Here is a 23,109-nt window from a genome sequence, read left to right as displayed (position 1 = left end):
TTGTGTCTTAAATTATAAGTTTACTTAACAAAGAATTTTATTTGCAGATTCATACATTTTCTTTGCTTATGAAGACACAAATTCAACTCCATACACTTTAAGGTTGAATTATTTGTGACTTAAACATCTTAAGAGTCTGTGGCGCCCCCTGTTGTTCACCTGTCCATCAGAAATATGACAGTTAGGAACCCATTTCATAGAAAATAACCTTTATTATTTTGTGCTTTTTCATTTACAATCATTTACAAAATTCATAATAAGTAGCGTGTACATGTTTTAGCAGGAAAAGCCTCCCTGTTTACATTTACATTTGTACAGCAGCCATTTTAACAGGCTGGTAGAAAAAGCACAGGTGTAATTAAACATATTAATTATGGCTGCGTTCCATTTTGCTTTGTCTCTTTCAGGGTGCATCCTGGGTCACACTGTACTCCTGACTGACATGAACACTAAACACAGATCACCTGTGCTTGCTCTTCGTGCTGAAACATGTCAAAATGGCTGCTGATAAAAGGCTTCCTTCGCAGTAAAAACAACAACAAAAAAAATCAGTATGTACAACATAAATCAAAGTTTTGCTGAATAAATTCCAACATTTTTAAATTCTCCACTTCAAACTTGCAGCTTGAGCCAATCAGAGGCGAGCGGGGCTGACACGTGACACCTCAGGTATCACGCTCTTAGCCCCGCCCTCCTCGGCCCCGCCCTCTCCAGTGGCAGTGAGGCTGGTTTGGTTCGAGTTTACCTGAGGGAGAGAATCACAGGGAGAGGACAAAGCAGCGAGAGCAACGTCCGCTTCACTCGTTACTGAATGTAGTCACCGAGGACGTTTTCGGTTTGTTTGTGTGTTTTTTTTAAAGATGGACGAGGTGTTTTTTAAGTCCGCTTTACCTCCCGCTGCGGACTCTTTCCACCTGAACGACACCAGTCTGGCTGTGCCGGCCGAGCTCGCTGACAGGTCCTCGGCCAAACTCGACTCGAGCGACCGGAGCCTGCGAGTTCACCAGCAGGTCCAGCTCACTCTGGCCCGGAAGACGAAGAGGACTCTTTCTAATGGTGAGAGAAAATAAATAAATACTCTAAATTATTTAAAAAAAATGTTTTTTAAAAAGTCAAACAACGACACACCTCATTTATTTAGCGTCTTACGGCACAAGGGTTCATACTGGGCCATTCATTCACTCCCCCTTTCTCTATTGATAACAAAGAATAGCAAGTATCTCTAGTAAATATGTCTTTTTAATATTTAACCATTAACATTGTAATAATATTGCGAATAACTGTGTTAGATATGAAGGAAAAACATTATTACACAGTAGTTAGCTGCAGTTTTGTCTGTTTTTTAGCAGCTTAAACAAAGACATATCCAGACTTTTAGTTCTATAACCTAACTAAAAGCTATATATATATATATATATATATATATATATATATATAAATATGTGTGAGTGTGTGTGTGTGTAATGTTTTCATTAGAAGAAGTGATGACTCACTTAATACCACTTTCTCTTTTTCAAAAAGTTGAGTATTCCCTGATACTAGAAGTTGAGTGTTGACTGATACTAAACTCAGTCCTGTTTACCTCTAGATCAGTGGTGTCAAACATACGGCCTGTGGGCCAGAACCGGCCCACCAGAGGGTCCGAACCGGCCCGCAGGATTCATTTGTTGTTAGAATACTACACTGAACTACCTGTGTGATGTGTAAATGGTAAATTTAGGGATAATATTATTGAAATAGCAGTTATTTTTCTCATAATTTGTAAAAAAAAAAAAAAGAAGATACCTCATTAAATGTAAAACAAGGGAAAAAATTCAGAGTTCTTGTTGTTCATACGTTATTATGCTATTATTTTACGACGTCGGATTGGAGCTGAGGAATTTTGACCAGAGTGCGTAGAAAATGAAACAATTAACAAACAAAAAAATTGATTACATTAAATCGTAATAATTAAAGTCATATTATCTCTCACTCCTGTGAGGAAGAGGATGATGATGAGAGAGTAAATCTGCCTCCATTGGAGCTTTTAAACTACTAAACTGTTACTAACACGTGTGTGCTGAGTATATTTACCATCGTATTTGCACACAGCTGATGTGATGGTACTGTATTGTGGCAGACATTTGTTGCTAGTTTGTTGACAGCGCTCTTTACATTGTGTTTTGCAAAACATTTGTAACATACAGGCTCTTGGATCAGATTAGATTTGACCTTATTTTGCGATATAATCTAGTTATTTTGACCAGTATTAGATTGTGACACCAAGATATGATATTATCACAATATTTAAGTTATGATACGATATTATCACGTTATTGCGATTAGTCGCTGCCGATACAATATCACGATATTTAAGTCACAATACGATATTAGCATGTTATTGCAATTAGTCTCTGACGATACAATATTATCGCGATACGATATTATCACGATATTGCGATTATAGATGGGAATCGATATTGGTCTGATACTGGTCATCAAAATCACTGGCTTTGATAGTGGACAGATTAAAATGTTTGGGCTGTTTATTTCCTACTTTTTGGGGAGAACAATATTTGTTACACAGTCGTAGAATTATGTCTTTGAAATGACTCACAAATGTGTTGTCAACCACTTCATGCGTTCATAAATGGCCTAAAATGGTTGAAAAATATCGGTATCAGTACATACTTTAGTGTGTGATATCGGACACTGAAAAGTGGTGGTATCGTCCCATCCCTAATAGCGATTATTTGCAAAATCATAGATTACAGTCCCCCCCACCCCTTATATCGGACCAATATTGATACTGAGTATTGTAGCAGCTTATCCCTAAAAGCCTTAAGAGGCAATTTCTTTAACTGAAATCAAGTCTTAGCAGGATCAGCTCAATATTTGGATGTTCACTCATGTCAAAGTCATTAAAATGTGAAGACCCAGAGGGGAGTCCTGACCCTCAGCTGCCCTGGACCAGACTTAAGTCCGCGGCTTGAGGGTGTGCTTTTTGTTAATAGCATACCAGTGGACACCTACGATCATTTAGTGGACCGTAAAGGTAATTTTTATGACGGGAATGTACGCTGCGTAGTAGTTTTCTCGTCCAACAGGTTTCTGCAGTTTCATTCATGCGACTTGAAGCTGATAGTAGGCGACACAGCTTCAAATTAATATCTCACACACTTCCTGGATCTATAGTTGTAGATATGGGTGAGCCAGTAATTAGCTCCAGTCAGTCGTACACTACAAATAATGATAATAGTTTTATGGCACAAAAGATTTTTACGTACAGTGACTGATTGGTTTTCGTCTTGACGGAATTCTCACATTTAACTGTGTGAACTCCACAAGCAGGACTCGCATGACTCTGCTTCCTCCTCAGACTGAAACAAAAAGGAATGTTTATCAAAATTAAAAATGGGTTCGATAGCGGCTGAATGTGTGCACATTTGCAGATGACACAATTATTTATTTATCTGTTGATTTATCAATTGCTTGTATTCATTTCATGATAAAATAACGATATAAAATAGTGAAATAACCAAATATTTACCATCAAAAGTTTTTAATGACCATTAAATAGACCTGTAATTAATATTTATTTCCATTCTGCAATATTTGATGAATGTTTTTAGTTATAACCTGCCAGAAAATGGCGAGCAAACTTAGAAATAATCTCTTTATGAAATGAAAGTCAAGAATGTTACTTCCATAGAAGTTCCCTTTGCAATGTCACACAAATTATACAGATGTGTTAAGATAAGAAAGTCATTAATACTATAATTACAAAATACAACAGGACAAATTACTATAAGTCACACTTAACTCTCTAACCCAAAGAGAGACCTTGCATTTAACCAGTTATTCATTCAAGTTTAGGGATGAATTGATGCACAAAAACGTGTTTTTAAATCTGAACCTTTCAATTGCAGGACCCTGAATCTGTGACTTATTAGTAATCGTTTATATTCAGAACTTAAAGCATCGTTGACATGGCATTTATCATCTGAGCTCTACATATTTCTATAAATGTGCTACAGTTTGTAAGGCTTAGTGTGGTTATGTGGGAGTGTAACGTGAACTGACAGAGGGAAGATAATGACATAATTAAGTCTTTAGTTACTGACAAACATTAATAATACATGTGCTGGATCTTTTTAATCTGCCTTCACTGCTCCCTTTTCTGCCAAGCGAACACAACACGTGGTTTACAAAACTGTAAAAGTGTGTGCCTTTTCCTTTTCTTTCCCCTTTTTGTAAGCTGCTATGATATGAGTCACGCCTTTGTGACCTGAGCTGGTGTTAGTGTTGCCTTGTGTTCAGACGATGACGACGACGGCGTGAAACCGTACACGCTAACAAAAACCTCTTTGACTTGTTTCAGGTGGTGTCCACTTACAGAGGAACACGGCTCATAGCTTTGATGCTGCAGATGGACTTTTACCAAATACGAAGGCAAGTGGAACTTTTAGCTCTTTACTCATTTTCACACACACACACACACACACACACACACACACACACACACACACATCGATCCCTTTAAGGACTCTGCATTGACTTTCATTCATTTGAGCAGCCTAATTATAGTGGTCTCCTGACCTTAACCACAAACCTTAACCAAACCCCAATTCAAATCTTAGCCCTAAACTTAACCAGTTCCTCAGAAATGAGCATCTGCCTTATTAAAGGTCCCATATTATGCCAAATCAACTTTTTAATAATTTAAATCCTTATATTTGGGACTCTGGAGGCCCTACCAGTCGGCAAAGTGTGAAAAAAGATGACTCACTCATGTTTTTGTGGTCCTCCTCAGTCTAAGTACAGGAGATAAAACATGTGACGTTGACTTCCGCACTCATTGGGACGTCACAATGCGCTAAATTCCTGGAATAGTCTCGTGGAGCTCCGCATTGTCCGTAAAACACGCAAGAGAGAGAAAAGTTCTATTCTTGGTTCCACAGTGCAGCACAGAGTTCTACACAAACTTCCAGCCTCAGAGGATTTATCTGTCCAGTGGATACATGTTATATATTATTATATTATTATTATTATATTATATATGAGGGCAATGTGCCTACTAGAGCCTGCAAATCATCACTTTTCCAACTGCTAACTGCTGTTAGCTCCCAGTAGCCTCTGTGGCTGATGTCATTTCCTGTCCCTTAAGTTTTGTTTTTTAATAGATACTACTAAAACGAGCGTTCTCAACAGGGCTGTTTAGGCAGGGTGATTGAACTGCTGTGGTGCTTCATCCTTATGGTATTTTGACCAAAGAGGAACTAGTTTAACTTGGAAGAGAAATAGGATATAATATGGGACCTTTAAGACTAGGTTTTGGACTACTGGTGCTGACAATGTCAGTGTTTATTCCAGAAAAAAAGAAAACAATAACAGGGTCACAGAGACTCACTCACGCTCTGCTTTACATATTCCATGCCGTCATTTGATTACATTCAAATGTCCTGCAGCTGCTTCATATTCACGGCCTTGTCACGTATCAAATGAATCGTTGTATTATTGTTCTAGTGGTGGACTAATGCTGAGGCTGAACTGTAACACATCTATTTTAAAGTAAAAATTGAGAAAATAATCGACAGATGAATCGATTAGGAAAATAATAGTAAGTTAGTTGAATAAAAATGCGTAAATTTACATAAATGAGTAGTAATTGACAGATTTAATCAATTATATTAATCGAATTAACCTCTATAGACTTAAATGCATGCGTACTGTTTATTTCTGTGTAATATTGTGCATTTTTGGAGTATTTTACTCTGTAAATGTGAAGTTCTTTTAGAGGAGAATCACAGAATAAAACAGGCCACAGCGTATTAAAGCGAACATTGTGTTGTTGTTGACTTTTGACAGGTGAATGGATTCACCTTCACCAACCACTCTCTCTCGAACAACCGCGTACGCAGACCCTCCAGGAGGGTGGAGGTGTCTCCACCGCCGAGTCCAGGATTTCCTCGCAGGCGCTTCAACTACAGCACCCTCCGCTTTGGCACGTACCCACACCCGGGACCCAGTCAGCCACAGACGACGGGGACTCTGCATGACCGCACGTTTGCGTCCGACTCGTTCCTGCGCTACGCCTTCTCAGAGGCCCCTCGCGGGACTCAGCCGCACATGTCCACGCCTGCACACGGGAGCTTCCAGCAGAGGTCGCTGAGGCAGACGGCGGCGCGGCCTCCCCCCGTGTTTGCAAACGCAGCATTTCAGCGCAGCGGCGACTACGGCTCGCGCTTGAGTCACAACCACGATTCGTTCAAACGGGAGAGAAGTGGTGATGTGACGCTCGGTGCCGTACAGCCTGATGAAGGTCTGTCCTGGCTGAATCACGTCAGGAGAAATGCACACGGGCTCCACAGACTCAACTCATACCCGCCGTCTGTCACCAGCGTGGACGTGGACACAAGCAGGCAGACGGAATTAGAACTTCCTTTTCAGCAGATACACAGGCAGAATGTCACAAATCTGTAAGGTTTGATCGGTTAACACATTTGTACAGCGTTGTACTTTGTCTCATCCTGGGCCCTCTGTCTGTTTGTTTCCACACAGGAAGTCAGAGAACAAGCTTCCAGAGATGACCTTAGAGAGAGCTGTGAGCCTGTTGACCCAGGAGGATGAAGAAACGCTGCTCTATGCAGCGAGCCACATACAGAATCAGTGTTTCAAGAGCACTGAAGCAAAAAAGATGGTAAGTTTGGTCATACACTACCGTTTAAAGGTTTGGGGTCACTTAGAAATGTCCTTATTTTTGACTATTCTGGCTGCAAACGTCTGGTTTTTAATGGAATATTTACATAGGTGTATAGAGGCCCATTTCCAGTGTTCTAATGGTACATTGTGTTTGCTAAATGCGTTAGAAGGCTATTGGATGATGAGAAAACCCTTGTGCAATAATGTTAGCACAGCTGAAAACAGTTTTTCTGAGAACAGTTGGTTCTTTGATGAAAGGGCAAAATGATCATTTTAAATAAAAATTATTTCTGATCTTGTCAATGTCTTGACAATATTTTCTATTAATTTTGCAACTCTTTTGATGAATAAACGTGTGAGTTTTAATGGAAAACACAAAATTCTACAGGTGACCCCAAACTTTTGAACAGTAATGTACGGGACTGTGTACAGGATTTTATTTGTACTTTTTTACCTCGTTTAACATGACAAACATATCTTGACTTATATCATTTGTATTGATGTTGTCACTCAGGATGAGCTTATATGATCGTCAGCATTGGTATTGGTCTGGATCAGATATCAGGGAAAACAAAAAGATATAATTCAAAACCATAAATCTCACAAAAACTTTTATTTAGCAGGTAATTTTACTGAAAACAGCATTTTGGTTGGCTGGTTATGTTGAGTTGAAAGACGACTCTCTCTACCACTCAGCCACCGTCGTGCATCAGCATGTTTTAAACTCGTCATATCATTGGCTTAAATGTCTCATTTTATGTCTGTTTATTCATAATCCATAGCCTTTTTTTCTCTTTCTTTCTTGTCTCCAGGTGTACTACCTGCGTGGAATCGGAAAGCTCCTGCAGCTGCTCCACGTCGACCACGAGGAGGTGCAACGCGTCGCCGCCGGCGCGCTACGCAACGTCGTGTACCAGAGCAGCGAGAACAAGATGGAGGTGAAGGAGAACGACGGCTTGGCTACGATTCTCGGTGCGTTGAAGAGCAGCCGCGATGTGGAGACCAGGCGACAACTGACTGGTAAGTCCTAGTAATATCTTTTATGTGTAAATAAAGAAAGAAATGTCTAATTTTTACATGTTCCTTCACAGGTCTTTTGTGGAACCTCTCCTCTCACGACCTCCTGAAGGAGCGTCTGAGCAGAGACGCCTTATCTGTCCTCACAAAGTCCGTCCTAGTGCCCAGCTCTGGCATCTCCGAAGGCGAGAACCCAAAAGACGAGCTCCTAGCCGACGACGAGGTTTTCCACCATGCCACGGGCTGCCTGCGGTACGCTTCTTTGATAGAACTGAAACAGGAAACTGTGTGTGTGTGTGTGTGTGTGTGTGTGTGCTTTTTGGAGTAAACAGACACCAGTTGTGCAGTCAGAACAATCAGCAAGTGCCAAAAAATATAAAAAGAAATATTCATGCTAGGGGAAGGAAAGACTCCACATATGAAGGAGCAGATGTAGGAAGTCAAAAGTCCACACTCACTGTCACATGCATGATACGGCAATAATTTTATGGTATTACAAAGGGCGAGAGTTTGCAGAAGGCAGAGCTGCAGCAGTGCCAGGTTATGTTATGACTAAACAGTCTCAGATCAGGGGATAAACTCGTATCATACGTCTGAATTCTGCCAGCGAAAGGAAACACTGTCTGTCGTTCTGTGGAAAGAACCACAACTCTTATGAAAAGACAGTTAATGTGAGTAATCACGCTTCCCAGCGAATACTTCGCTATCAAAACATCTAAGATTGTCTTTCAAACCATTTGGTTTTATTGTCTCGCTGCCTATCGCCTCTCTGTTTACAAAGCAGAGAACGGAATCAGGCGCTCGGCTCCCCTGGCAACTAAAGCCAGATGAAAAGAGCCAAACGGCTGAATTATTCATCGAGCGCTCTCTTCTGTCTGCTCCGCTGAGCTGAAATCACTCAGTCCTTGCCAGCCCCAGTGTTATCAAGTTCTCCTTATCATGTTCTCAGGCGCTGTAAGCTCCCCGAGTCCCTGCAGATAAAAAAAGATGAGCTTCTTTTCAACAAACTGTCATGTGCAGATAAAATGTTGTCGTTTTTTTATTGATTTTCCTATTGACTTAATTACGTAGTTAACTCACAATTTTAATATTATGACATTACATTCACTGGTAGTGGCTCCTACTGTGGTTTGACCTTGCTTTTCTTTATATTTTGGATTCAGTGATGGCCTTCTGCATAGTTTGTAACTGCAACAAGTGTTTTTTTTGTTACTGTTTTTGAACCAGAGAACTGCTTCTTACTGGATAAATCTCACTGTAGAAAATCCCAGTACATCAGCACTTTCTTAAAAATAGCCTGTTTGGCAACCAACAAGCATGTCTTTGAATGTGGTATGTCTTTTTTTTCCCCCCTCATCCTGATGCCCGGTTTGAACTTCTTGACCATCTCTACATGCCATGAGTTGCTGCCGTGTGATTGGCCAATGATATTTTTGCTGAGTTGATCAGTTGTGTAGAATTTTAACATGTTTCTGTTTCCAGGAATCTGAGCTCTGCCGGTCCAGATGGCAGAAAAGCAATGAGGCACTGTGAGAATCTCATCGACTCTCTGGTCTACTACATACGGGGAACCATCGCCGACTATAAGACGGACGACAAGGTGAGGCCGTCATAAAAGAGCCACATGTTTAATCTGGCATTTCCCTCTTTGTAAAGTAATATTTAATTCACATTAATATCTGCTCTTGAAGTCCACAGAGAACTGCGTCTGCATCCTGCACAACCTCTCTTATCAGATCGAGGCAGAGCTCCCGAAGAAATACGCTCAAGGCCTGAGGGAATCTCGGCAAAACTTGGCCTCCAATCCGCAGAGTGTCAGCTGCTTTCCTCATCGCAGTGCCAAGATTACAGAGGTAATCCCTTCAGACAATAATCCACGCTGACAACAAAAGACTATGGTGTGGCATAATATTTGACAGCAGTTCTGTGAAACCCCTACAGGATTTCTCTGTGTTTAATCAATCACTAAAATGGCATTGTTTTTTTTATGATTTGCATGAAGAGAATAGCTGTAAAATGGAATTGGAGGAGATTAAATCACAGTGACATTTAAGCTTTGGACAGAATCCAAATTAATACGAATCTGCTTCTGTGTGTGAATGAACGACTTTACAATATGTCAGTGTGTGTGTGTTGCTTTTTTCTGTTGCCCTCAACTGGCCCAAAAAATAAACCACATGCACATTTCAAGACATTTTAAAGGTTTATTTTCCACATATTCGCATTAAATGTGGCTTCAAATGGCCGTATGTTTGTGCACACTCAAAAATGACAGCCTCTCTCCAGAGCGATGAGCATTAATCAGCTGCTTAAACAGCCTCTACTCGGAGAGATTTTATAATCTGACCTCAGGGATCAGTGATAATGGCCAATAAGAGCCACTGCTCCCTGTGCGCTTTTAAATTCAGCCCAAATGTGCAGGAGGAAATAATGACACCCATTTCAACATATAATAAGCATGTAACACGGTAAGAAAAATGGGAAGATGGAAACAGGTTTTTAAGGTTGGAAAAACGCATTTTAATGAAACGCTCGACACACGTCAGTGCACATTTCATTTTTTAAACAATTATCTGCACTGCAGCTTCTCAGATGTTATGATTTTGTGATTTTTACAGCGCAATGCTGCTGCACAGTGGCTCAGCCTGGGTTCCCTGGTACTTTTTAAATGCCTGCCAGCTACTGTCATTCATCAACCTCCTGCTGTAACCGTGAACTCTGTGAACCCACCAGAGCTGCAGCTTATCACCTGTGTGTGTGTGTGTGTGTGTGTTTCCTAGCATCTGGAGCGACAGAGCCCTCTGCTGGAGGAGAAGGCAAACCCCAGTGGCATAGAGTGGCTGTGGAGCGCCATCACGATCCGCATGTACCTGTCGCTTATTGCCCGCAGTGTGCGCCACTACACCCAGGAGGCCGCTGTGGGAGCTCTGCAGAACATCACCGCAGGGAAAGGAGCGGTAAGATATTCACGCTCTTCTTGTAAAGACACAGAGACAATTTTGTTTCAAGATGTTTTTGTGTCTTTTATTAACATAGCATCTCCATTTGCAGTGTCACACAAAGAACACAAGATAACAAACACTTATATATGTTTAATCACCTCATACAATTCAACACATTACAGTTGATCCCATATTAAATTAAATTAAATAACATTAATTAAAAATTAAACCTTGTATGTGTAGTTTGAAGGTCATAGGTCTTATTCATTATTTGACATTTATTTCAGTTTAATGGAAGGAACTTGCAATTTTTTCCAATAACCTTGATCCCGAAAAAACCTATTCAAGTTAAAGGCACCATATGTAAGAATGTGGCCAAAAACGGTTATTAAACTCAAATTCAAAATACCGAGGTCTTTTAGGTTTAGTTTTCTCCGCCATTGTAGCTCAGAAGTAACTGGCAACCCGTGGTTGCTCGGCAGCTGAGACTCTACTGACTGCCATGATTGGTAGACGGCGGTAGGTGGCGCCACATGCCAAAACATGATTTCAAAACATAAATATGATTTGCGGTCCACAAAAGATTGTTTTAATGCAAATATTTTGGCTGTACTGGTGTTGTTGGTGAGTTCAGTTTGTGATATGAACATTATTCCTGAGGCTCTGTTACATAGTACACAGGACACCTAATAAAGTGGTGTCCCGGTTGTTCTCCTTTGGCATCAACAAGGCATTTTTGCCCAAACAACTGCTGCTCATTTTCTCTCTTTTTTTGGACCAGTCTCTGTAAAAAAATAAAAAACTAGAGCTGGTTGTGTGTGAAAATCCCTTTAGATCAGCAGTTTTCTTAAATACACAGTCCAGCCCGTCTGGCACCAACAACCATACCACATTCAAAGTCGCTGAAATTACTTTTCTTCCTCATTCAGGTGCTTGGTCTTGTCCACGTTTACTATAGTCAGCTTTCGCATTATCAAGCAGTTAAATAATAAACCAGCATTTGAGCTTATATTACATGTAATTCCATACATACATCCTCTGCGGCAGGTGTCTGAAGCCATCGCTTTCACTATTGTTCAGCGGGAAAATGGACTTCAGCACGTCCGCAAGATACTCCGGGAGGGAGAGAGCGACGTGAAGAGGACGACCATTGCTCTGATCAAAAACCTCTCCCGCCACGAGGAGCTGCACCCGGACATTGGTAACTATCCCATTCAAACGTCTAAACATGAATAACTTTGTTCTTTACACAGGAAAGCATGAAAGTTTACAGATAATGAGGTTTTCAGTCAGGCAGTGTAAATATGACAGGTCAAGACAGCTGATGATAGTACTGGGTCCACAGAATATGCTGTATATTAAGGAAAATAACACATCATTTAAAAAATATATTTCCTTTAGAGCTCCAGACCTGACATTAGGGGAATAAAAAACTATTTGTGGCCACAAAATACCAAATTATAGCCACGAAATAGGTATAAATGTGCACAAAATACATTAATGTCATTACCATGAATGACCTTGAGAGCTGCGTAAGCAAAAAGGGGTTGCAGAAATAGCATAGCAAGGAATCATTATTACATTGCCTAAATTAAATCTGAACTGTACATACTCCATGTGTCTCCCCTCCCCAAAGTGAAGCAGGTGTTACCTGAGGTGGTGTCGATGCTGCCCAACGACGACACCGGCACCGACCTGCCGTCAGAATCCACAGCTTGCCTGTGCCACATCCTCAACGACCTGAGTCAGAGCAGCTCGCAGCACGTCCGCGCCGTCGTTAGCCAGGGAGCCCTTCCGAAGATCATCAACATCAGCTGCAAGGACAATGGGTCAGTCGAGAACTTATTATTTACTGAGTGATGATGATTTAATATTGTATGATATAGAGAACGCAGTCAAATACAAAATACACTGTGTAAAAACAAGTGTTACACGAATATGCAAAGTGCAAAAAATTATATATATATATATAATTAAAACCCATACATGTTATTATATATGGGTGTCAATCTGGGCCTTTTTGCCTTGGAATTGATCATTTTTACTTCTCTCCACCAGATGGCGTCTTTTTCTCCATATTAGGCATATGGAGAAAACCATGATATTACCACTAGAGTTTCTGCAAATCATTGACATATCCCAGGCTGAAATAATTGAACACAAATAATAATAATAATAATAATACATTTTATTTACATTTACTTTGAATGTAGTATATTGAATGGAATTCATATTTTCATCTAAAAACATGGATTCATCGTGACAAAACCCTGGGTTAAAAGGGTTAAAATCTTTAAAAACGAATTGATATCAATAATTAGGTCAGACTGACTCATACATACTGGTTTACCCCCCATGTTAAGATATTTTATCTTTAACTAAATAACCTCTAATTTGTGATATGCAGTATAATGTCTATATTACATGCATGTAAAAGAGGATTATTTGATCTTCCTGTGTCCTAGTTATGGACCAACCAGAGCGGGTCAGGCTGCATGTGTCCTGCTGCACACCATGTGGAAACACAGTGATCTCCATGGGGCCTACAAGAAGGTGGGCGCTTGTTTTATCACTGTAAAACACGAGGCTTTCAAGACTATTTTGTTTCTTTCTTCCACCTAAAATCATTGTCCTATAGTATTTTTTGTGTAACCTACCCCTTATACTTGAACAATATCATGACCTAGGCTCTCTTTAAACTGGATTGTGATATATTGGAGAGTTTTGGTCCTGGAGTGTGTCATGACATAAGTTAAAGGGATTATTTGAATTTGTTTGGCCCTGGAGAACAGAGACAACATCAAGTACACAGCCTGATACAACGTCCAACACATTCCTCAGCGATGACACATAATAATCTGTCTAATGACCTTTAACATATGTCATTAGAGGAAGAATAATAACCTGCTTTCGGCTCACTGGCTATCTATATTTTGGTTTTTCAATTCTGAATTTCCCCTCACAACATACTGTGTCAGTAACAAAATGAGATTCCCCATCGAAACAAAACAAAAAATACAGAATGTTTCAGTGAATTTTGTAAATGAATATATTGTTAAAGCCCAGTCTGAGGCTCACCTGAATAATAAAAACCCACCAGGACTGCACTAGAAATAATAATACACATGTTTTTGGTGAAGGAGATTTGTATGTCAACTTATTTAGCTGGATTATATTTATCATAATGAAAACTTAATGTTCTGGTCAGAAATTATTATTAAATATATATGATTAATAAGCCAAGTATTTATGTAACCTAGTAGCTGTGTGCTGTGCTGTTTCCTGCAATGATTCTACCACCAGGGGGCACTACAGTAAAGCCTTTTTAAATGCCACATAATGAATATCCACCTTTATCTTTTTTTCCTCTTTTTCTCAACAGTGTGGCCTCAGGAAAACGGATTTCATTAACCCGAGAACAACAAAGGCTGTGAACACAGGTCGAAACTGAGCCTTTGTGTGTGTATATACACGCATACATATATATAAATATATATGTATATGTGTGTATATACTCTCCAAGCTGCAGTGATGAGCAGTATCAGTACTGAATGCACTATTTCCCTGTGACACAGGGGTTTGTTTGCCGTAGTTTTTTCCTCTCAATGTCTCGTGAATTTGCCATTTTCCCTTTGGTTGACTGTGCAGTTGTTTTTGTTTGTGTGGCTTAAGAACAAACATATCGTTTTGTTTAGACGTAGAAACAGGAACGGCGGAGTGATGTCAGTCAGATAACAGAACTTAAAACACAACAAGCGAGCAGCTTTAGTGAAGCGACGTTCAGGGTCGCTGTGTTTGTGTGTCATGTTGTTCAAAATGTATAGTTATAGTTTTTATAGTGACAGCTTGTTAGTTCAGTTTACTGCTGTGTGTTGTTAAGCACTACTCGTAATTATTATACAAGAAGAACCACGATTAAATATTTAAACAAGCAACAGGAGGGATAATTTTTTGGCAGACTGTTATTACATTACTGTATATAAGTGTATTTTAAGGCATAGTGACTTCTTATCACATGACAACAAGCTGTTTTTTTTGCCATCTATAGTTGTTTTCTGACATGAATAAACCGTTTTGAATAAACTTTATTGTCCCTCATCTTCCTGTTACACCACAGCTTTAGTGTCCTTGATGACATTTCTGTGGTTTAATCCAAAAAGAGCTGCCAAAGATGACTAAACATGACTTTTTTTTGTCCCCCCTCACCAGTAAATCATAATTAAAAGATTCTCAATCCAATAAAGTGGATGCTGATGTCTGTGCCAGTGGATTATACTCAAGCCTTTGGTGGCTTCAGGTCCAACAGCTGAAGGACCCGGTGCCAGGCGACGTCTCAACCAGGGAATATGACATGAAACAGGTCCAGTAGAAAACACCCTGCACTTAACTCTCCTCTTCAGAGCCTTGATGGTTCCTGTTCACACTGGTTTTGTTTAAACAAATTCCCTCAGAAAATCCACTTTGTCTAAAGACGCTGGTGCCAAAGTGGGGGGAATCTTCAAAGGCTTCGCTTGATTCCAGGTGGAGGGTAGGGTGGATTTTCTTCAACAGTATCCCACAAAGTAATTACAGCTTTGCATCGCTTATTCCCTTTTGTATCTGCGTATCGAGTCGGCCCAACGGTACGTAGTACGTGTAAAGTAGCATGGCATGACATGAAACAGCTTAGATGTGATGCTCTTCCTGGTATCTTTGTCAACATATCCCAAAACACAGCATTAAATATGTATGAGGTCTTGCTTCTGCACAGCTGAATCTCACTAAAAGAAACATGTAAACTAAAATTTAAATATGAAATAAATATGACCCATATTTGTATTAAAAGAGAAAACACATTAGAAGTGATCATCAAAATGATCAAAACAATGTGGTTTAAAGGTGGTGTCTCATATGTGAATTTTGGTTTATGCTATGATAAACAAAAAAAAAAAGCTTTTGGGAAGTAATTGTGATAGCTTCTATATATGTATTACAAGAATACAAAATTGTGGTAAATTCACAAAGGATATGGATAATTTAATGGATATAATAAGGGTATACAACTATTTAACCTCTAGTGCCACAGGTGCACCCTTGGTAAATTGCCTTTGGAATAATACACAACTCCTTATATGGACATCCTGTGTCTGTGTGTGTTACCTTGCAGAAGTAACCGGTTTTCTTTTCTTTGACTTTTAATTGACTGTGACGTATTTCTCAAATTCAATCCGATTTAAAATATTTTTTGTACTTTTTGTCTTATACCCTCTGTATATATATATATGTTTTAACATAATAATGGGTGAAAAGCAGCCTAAATGATCTGTGTTTTAAGGGTTAAAGTGGAGTAAAGTCAGAAAGTTGCAGGGTTTCCGTCAATCTCTCCTGCAGAGGGCAGTGATGTCACACATTTCTCTCATTAAAAAGCTGGAAAAAAAGAGTTAATGTTAAAAAATATATATATGTACTTCCTATCCTGGAATAGCATTTATCTTTCATATTCATAAACTCTTAATCCGACATGTTCTAAGTGGTTGCGCTCTGAGATTAAACCCTAAGCTTTTCCTTTTTTTAAGGAGCTAAACTGCACTTTTCCTTCATTTATTTCTTCACTAATTATCTCCATAGTTTCCTCACATTGTGAACTATTTTGCTAACAAAGTCCAGGATTTTTGAGCCTTTTGGTTTGAAGAAGAAGAAATAAATCCTTTCAACAACAGTGTCCTTGTCTCACCGCAGCTCACGCTGATCTGAGAGCGGGTCGGATTTACAATTTCACAACAGCCTCATCTTTTCTGGAAAGCATGAGGTGACCTTTAGAAGTTTTTCTTTAAAAAGTGCCCAAGATAAATGAACCAGGTGCTGAGACACATAAAAACATTTGTTTTTCTACAGCAGGTTTTCTCAATGCTGCTCCTGTTTTTCAACGTTTCCCTGCTCCAGCACAGCTGATTCTGCAGAAGCTTGAAAACGACCCATTTATTTGAATCAGGGAAACTTCTAAAACATGGAGGGCAGTGGGACCAGGATTGAGAAACACTGTTCCACAGAGCAGTGAAGTGGGAGTTTGTCACATAGTGCAGTGAACATGTTTAACTCACTGGAAGAAAGAAAGGGATTCTTTCACAGATCAGCAGCAGTGGAAAACTTTGTTTCCCCCTTCTTTTACTTGTCACTGAGGCCATTGTTTAGGATGTCAGCACTCAGGGCAACTGACTGTTCACTGACATAATCGCTGAAGAACATTTGGGACGTAAAAGCAAGTGGTCCAGTATGTCGTGGTTTCTGGGGACGACGTATGCTTTTGCGCCTCTGATCGTTTTATAATGTTTTGGATAAACTGACATTTAATTGCACTTCGGTTGATTATCGTCACGACGTAGAATGAAACAAACTAAAAAAAATGGATTACAATAAAACCCAGAATATGTAAAGATGTAGCTGTGTTTTGAGGCCTGAGGTGGACACAACGTTAATGTCATTTATACAAATAAATTAAAACTTAGGTATAATAATATCATAATTGTCGCCAGTAGGTGGCGTTATGCTCTTGACCTACTTTTCATGTGCTGATGATTTCTGGCCAGGCCTCTTGTGTCATATATAAAGTTGTGAGCTGATCGGTCAATATATGTCAAAGTTACACGGCACTTCCTGTTTCACGGCGATTGGTCAAAAATTCCCGATGGTTGTCGTAGCCACGCCCTTTTGACTCCGGGAGTCGTTTTGATATATTTTCACCTTTGATGTGTCTGGTAAAAATGTATGTGTTTTTATTGTGTTTTTCACAATTGTGAAGTGCTCACACCAGTTTGTTTACTTACGAAACGAGCGAATCGCCAATATGGTCGCCAAGTTCAAAATGGACCACTTCCTGTTGAGTTGAGGCCATAGTACCAATGGACTTTTTTGTTCAGCTTGGCCTGCGGCATGTTTCCACCAAGTATCGTGAAATTTGGTGCAACTTAGTTTTTCACTTTTGGGGGCGTTACAGTTTTGGACAATATTTGGTGCCTCAAAAATGCTTTAAAAGATGCAAAACAAGCAAAACACTGCTGCTAAAAACACAGAAAACAGACTTTTAGGAAAACATTTGAACAGAAATATGTGGCGTAATTCAAGATTTAAGTTGGAATTCTCAATTTTTTTTCTCAGAATTCCGACTTTTGAGACTTTTACTCGATTAAAAACCTCGATAAACTTCAGTTTCAGAGTTTCCCGTGGGTAACGAGCTCAGCTGCTCGGCTGCTCCTCGCTCCTCAGGAGGCATCGCCTACAGCTGAGCTTAGCTTTTAAAAGCCTCAGTCTGCTCGAGCACACCCGCTGTCACTTGTTCTCTTGCTGGGTGGGTTTTTTGCTGTGTGTTCGTTTCTGCGTAGTGTTTTTTTCTTGTGTGTGTGAATATTTCTGAGGCCCACGTTGATTTTTCATTCTTATTCCTCCCCTTGAGCCCAAGCCATTCAGTCATTTCTGTCTGGTTTTGTCCATGTTTGAGTTAATCACTCGGTCTTGGCCAAAGAACAGCTAATTAAAACACCCACGTTTGTCAGATAACAAGCAGTCTGTGCTCCGCCTGCAGCTTGGCAGTTATTGTGGAGGTAGAAGAGGCAATACAAGGAGAATAATAAGGAAACAAGACAAATATTTTACCTCTCAGGCACAAAACACAATTTCTTAATCGACTTGTGTTGACTAGAATCTCAGTAATAATAAAAATGGTTCCTGAGGTTCCTAGGACGGATGAGCAACTTGTGGGAAACAGGAAAAATATGCATTCTGTTAAGCTGTAATTATTACTTTGTTTTTTTTAATAAAAAAAAAAAAGTCTAGACATGTAATTGTTCAAGTGGAGTCATAAGCAGGTATTTCCTTTATTTTAAGACGATAGTGCTGGGGAACCACTTTGAGTCAACTCTATATAAGACTCACGTGATCGTCCAACTCTCAACATTACTTTGGATTAGATCATGGTATTTTTGTAGACTTTAACCTAAAATTACGTGATTGGGAGTCCTTCCTCAGGAAGTCTGCTTCAGACGTGACTGCTTCTGGCTCTTGAGGTCACAAGACGGAGAGAGGAAGAGAGAGAGAGTTCTCAGTCTAACTCAAGAAAAATAGAATGTTAAATGTTTTCCTGAGAGGAGAAGGATACTGAAACGTTTATAGACGCAGTCAGCCAGGTAGAAAGTGGACACAGAGTTAAATTCTCCGCACAGGTGCCAAGGAGTGACTAATGTGCCAAGCAATGCAGACAGTTCAAGGAGGACGAGGGCCAAGAATAAGGAGGCCATCTGAAGAGTGTGTGGAGTGCTTTTGAAATTTAGAGTGTCTGCATTGACTGCAGGTCAAGGAGGTTGTGACGGATACGGAGAAAAGTAGTTAAGAGGAAGCATGTTGACGAGAAAAGGATTAAAAAGCCGAGAGCTGGCTCCGTGGTTTGATAACAAACAGCAGGCAGACGTGTAGACTTAATAAAAAGCAGAAGGTCAAAGGAGGTGCTGGAAAAATAGTGAGCAACATTATTATCACTAGACTATTTATCCATTAGTTGTTTAAAAATAGGAAAATATTACATTATATAAACCATTTTATGTAATATGTGTTTGTGAAAGTCCAGGATTTGTTGAATGAAATCTTTTTATATTACAAAACACAGTAACTGTTACCTTAGGTTTTAATTAAGTATGGAAGCCCGTTTCCGCCACTTGGGGGAAAAATATAGCCAGATACCAAGTCGAAAATTATGAGTTAAAAAGTCATAATTATGGGTTAAATGTTGAAATTATCAGATACTATCTCATAATTATGACTTTTTAGCTAGTCGAAATTATGAGATAAAATGTCAAAATTATGAGATACTATCTTATAACTTATTATCTCATAATTTCGACTTTTTAAACTCATAAATTCGACTTTCTATCTCACAATTTCGATTTTTTTTAATCTTTTTTTATGAGAGCCATAACTCCTCAAGAAAACGTTTTCTGACGTTGTAAATCAAGTGAGAAGTAAGCTAATTTTCCCTCATTGACCTCCATTAATACAGCGACCGCTGGAGTCGCCCCCTAGTGGCGAGACTCGCTACATCTATGATTCACTTCTCAAACAGGAAAACTATGACCATTTTTATACACTGGTTATGAGTTAAACTAGTGATTTACTCAAAACTTTAGTGCTAAATTTGCGGACATTAGCTAGAATAGTAGTTTCACGTGTGGTGTGGTGATGCTAACCTAGCTTACACTACAAGGTAAAACCAGAATACTTATATTGCTTAAAATACCAGTTTACATTATTATGTTGACATATTACAACTCCAGAATGTCTTTTACTGAAATTATGAATGAAACAGACAGTTATACTTGCTTACTTGTGAGGGAATGTTATACATTTATAATGCTAACGCTAATTTCTGTATGTGCCATTTAATTGACTGTAATTTTCACATAAATACTGAATGCGAGATTTAGTTTGAATTTGATAAATCTTGATTTTATCACAACAAAAGGAGTTCATTTGACAAATGGTGTGTCTTATATACAAAGAAAACTTGAATTTGCAAAAATAAATTGTGGCAAATGGTCAAAATAATAAAAATAATTATTTTTGTTTTCAAATCCATTCTGTTTACTTGTATTTTAGAGCCACAAAATGACCTCCATAAAGAACTAACCGTTTCAAACACTGAATGGTTACTTGTTGTTTTGGTTTAGTCTGAGCTGGTGCACCTGGATCCTGTTCACACACACAGGTGTTTTCACTCTCTCTCTGTCCGATTAGACCTCTGCTCTGCTCTGGTGAAAATGTCTGTGGAATCACTTCAACGATCAAAGAGGAGAAGAAGGAAGCACGAAGGGGGTTTTCGTCTTAACATGTGCAAGAAACCTGGTCAGAAGGTACAGTCTGTACACACCGTCTCAAAAACAACACACGATCTCTGCCATATCTTTAACCTTGAGATACAGACAACTATTTTGAGTGTTTTAACATTTGAGATCGCATCATCAACCAAACCATTCAAATCAGAAAATGTCATGTTTGTACGACCACTCTGTATTCAAGTGGGGTGATATGTTAGCAACTATGACCGTAAAATTTGGGATTGAGATTTATCTCTCGAGGACGGCACTCTTCTTTGTTATTGTTTGCTGCGCTTCTGCGTGGAAGATTGCAGACGGCGACGCTCAGCGAATACATAAAGGCCAAAAATTCAGATCTGAGTCAAATCAACTGAAAAAAATCTGATAAGAGTGACTTTAGAGTAGTAATCTGTAAGATGTCACTCATACTGGACCTTTAAATCACGGTCTTTTGCTAACTTTGGCTGTGTTCATGCATATTTAAGGAATTTTGGCAAGACTATGTATCTTATTTGCAGCTCAGCTCCTACAGTGAGGCTAAAATACAAATGAGTTACACTCATAGCGTTAAAGGTGCCATATGTAAGAATATGGCCAAAAACGGTTACTACATTCAAATTCAAAATACCAAGGCGTTTTAGGTTTTGTTTTCTGACGTAACTGGCAACCCGTGGTTGCTCGTCAGCTGAGACTCTACTGACTGCAGTGATTTGTAGACGACAGTAGGTGGCGCCACATGCCAAAACATGATTTCAAAACCTAAACATGATTTGCGGTTCAGTTTGTTATATGAACATTATTCCTGAGTCTGTGACATATAAGGAGGATTTTATGGCCAGTTGCTTTAGATTTATTACATAATGCACCTTTAAGCGCAAAAAATGTCCCATTGAAACCCATTCATTTTTAAAAAATCTCACTTCCATTTAATCATAATGCATGCATTACATTATATATGGGTGTCAATCTAGGCCTTTGTATGTGAAGTTATCATTTTTACTACTTTTGGCCAAAATTTGCATGCTTTTTCCACTAGATGGCACTGTCACAATCCCCCCCCCCCCTCCTTCTTATTGACATATCCTGGGATGTAATAATACAACACAAAATGTTTTACTTTACATAGTAAGTAGTTTAAGTATTATATATTCAATAATTTATATTTTATGGTTTATTTTTCATCTAAAAACATCATGACAATAAATTGACATTAAACGGGTTAAAATCTTTAAAAATGAATCAATATTTCATATCCATAAATAGGTCAAACATTGATCACTGATTGCTTGATTGTCTCGGCAGCTCGGCCATATGTTGAGGATTAATCTCTGAGTTAAATTCTAATCTGATTTATAATCCCAAATGGCAAAGTCTGGAACCAATGACTGCAATTATGAGAAAAGCTGGCAAAAAAAACAAAAACCATCCAAATCTTGGGAATTTATTAAATTTATGAGTCGTGTAAAGTAATTTGCTTAACTGAGCAACACAGATTAGAAATCAGTGACTCTGATTTAGTCAAAAGCTGAGGGTGTTTCAGGTCTGGGTGGCACTAAGATGACAGAAGCTGATGTTTCTGCATCATTAGCACAACAGGCGACATTAAACCTGCGAGACATGACGACATCATAAGTGTTAGATTCTCAATTCCTCAAGTGAAACGGCGTCGCCAACAGAAACAGGTTTGCTGTTTCCTGGCTGTCAGGAGTGCAGCTCGCTGGCTGTTGCCACATGGCAGTAAAAAAGGGACACTGAATATAACTCAGCAATGGGAATATAAACATCCTACTTAAATTACATGTTCTCAGCCCGTGTCCAGATACCGCCTCTGTGTCCGTTCTAGTGGAGAGTGCAGTGTTTCCAAAGATACCAATTATGTCAAGAGTGTATTTTGTGGGGCGAGTGTGTGTGAAATGATGCACAAAGACACCCAGAGCATTTCCATTTCCTACCATGAAGCAGCCTAAAAATAGCTTGGTATTTGGGTTGAACGCTCAGTTAATTTCATATAGCGTAACGAAAAAAGAGTTTTCCCTCTAAATTAAATTTGAAAATCTCGACTTATTCTTCAATTTCTTGACTTATCTTTTTAAAACATGTTTCTTCTGACTTATATGTACGACTCTGAAGACTCAAACTCCTATTTCTCACCCTCTTAAATCTTTTTATTGACCATTTGTGATCTCAGTACTATGTTTCTGAGTCATCTGTGATTTGAAAGTAAACATACCTTCCATCTTCTACTGCTTTATCCACCACATGAGGGTCACAGGGCTGCTAAATTAAAAAATAGAAAAAATAAAAAGTGATTGTACTAATTAGACCTAAGACACAAGCAAAAATAATGGCTGAAACTAGAACAAGCTTGTCAACTTTGACTTTTACACACAATTGTACATGTTTTGCTTCTTGTCCTTATCTGTTTTGTGTGTTTGCTCATTATAGTCTTTGTCTTTATATGTTTTCTATTGTAACGTTTTGAACTTTAAACTTTTGTTTTAATAGCAATTAAAGGCCTAACCATGGGACAGGGGTTGCAAATTAGCTAACAAATCTGCATTTTTGTAGTCAGAATTCTGACAGAAAAAAAGTCCTGAGGGGGAAAGTCGGAATTCTGAGGGGGTAAAGTC

The 23,109-nt window shown here is 39.1% G+C and overlaps 1 protein-coding gene across 1 annotated transcript; it reads left to right on the top strand.

The window, feature by feature from the left end:
• Window positions 1-808: 808 nt before the first annotated feature.
• Window positions 809-14,091, top strand: pkp2 (plakophilin 2; the record flags this gene model as incomplete). Its single annotated transcript, XM_083907267.1, has 13 exons — window positions 809-1,056; window positions 4,361-4,431; window positions 5,848-6,458; window positions 6,541-6,679; window positions 7,494-7,701; window positions 7,773-7,950; window positions 9,181-9,298; window positions 9,390-9,551; window positions 10,479-10,655; window positions 11,688-11,841; window positions 12,277-12,469; window positions 13,106-13,193; window positions 14,023-14,091. Exons 1-13 carry the CDS (start codon window positions 861-863, stop codon window positions 14,089-14,091), a joined length of 2,364 nt encoding a protein of 787 aa, XP_083763393.1. The 5' UTR covers window positions 809-860.
• Between the last annotated feature and the right edge of the window lie 9,018 nt (window positions 14,092-23,109).

The sequence above is a fragment of the Microchirus variegatus genome, assembly GCF_963457635.1.
Source record: "Microchirus variegatus genome assembly, chromosome: 20".
Taxonomy (NCBI): Eukaryota; Metazoa; Chordata; class Actinopteri; order Pleuronectiformes; family Soleidae; genus Microchirus; species Microchirus variegatus.
The sequence above is the reverse complement of the archived record's forward strand: the minus strand, read 5'-3'. Positions and strand labels throughout refer to the sequence as shown.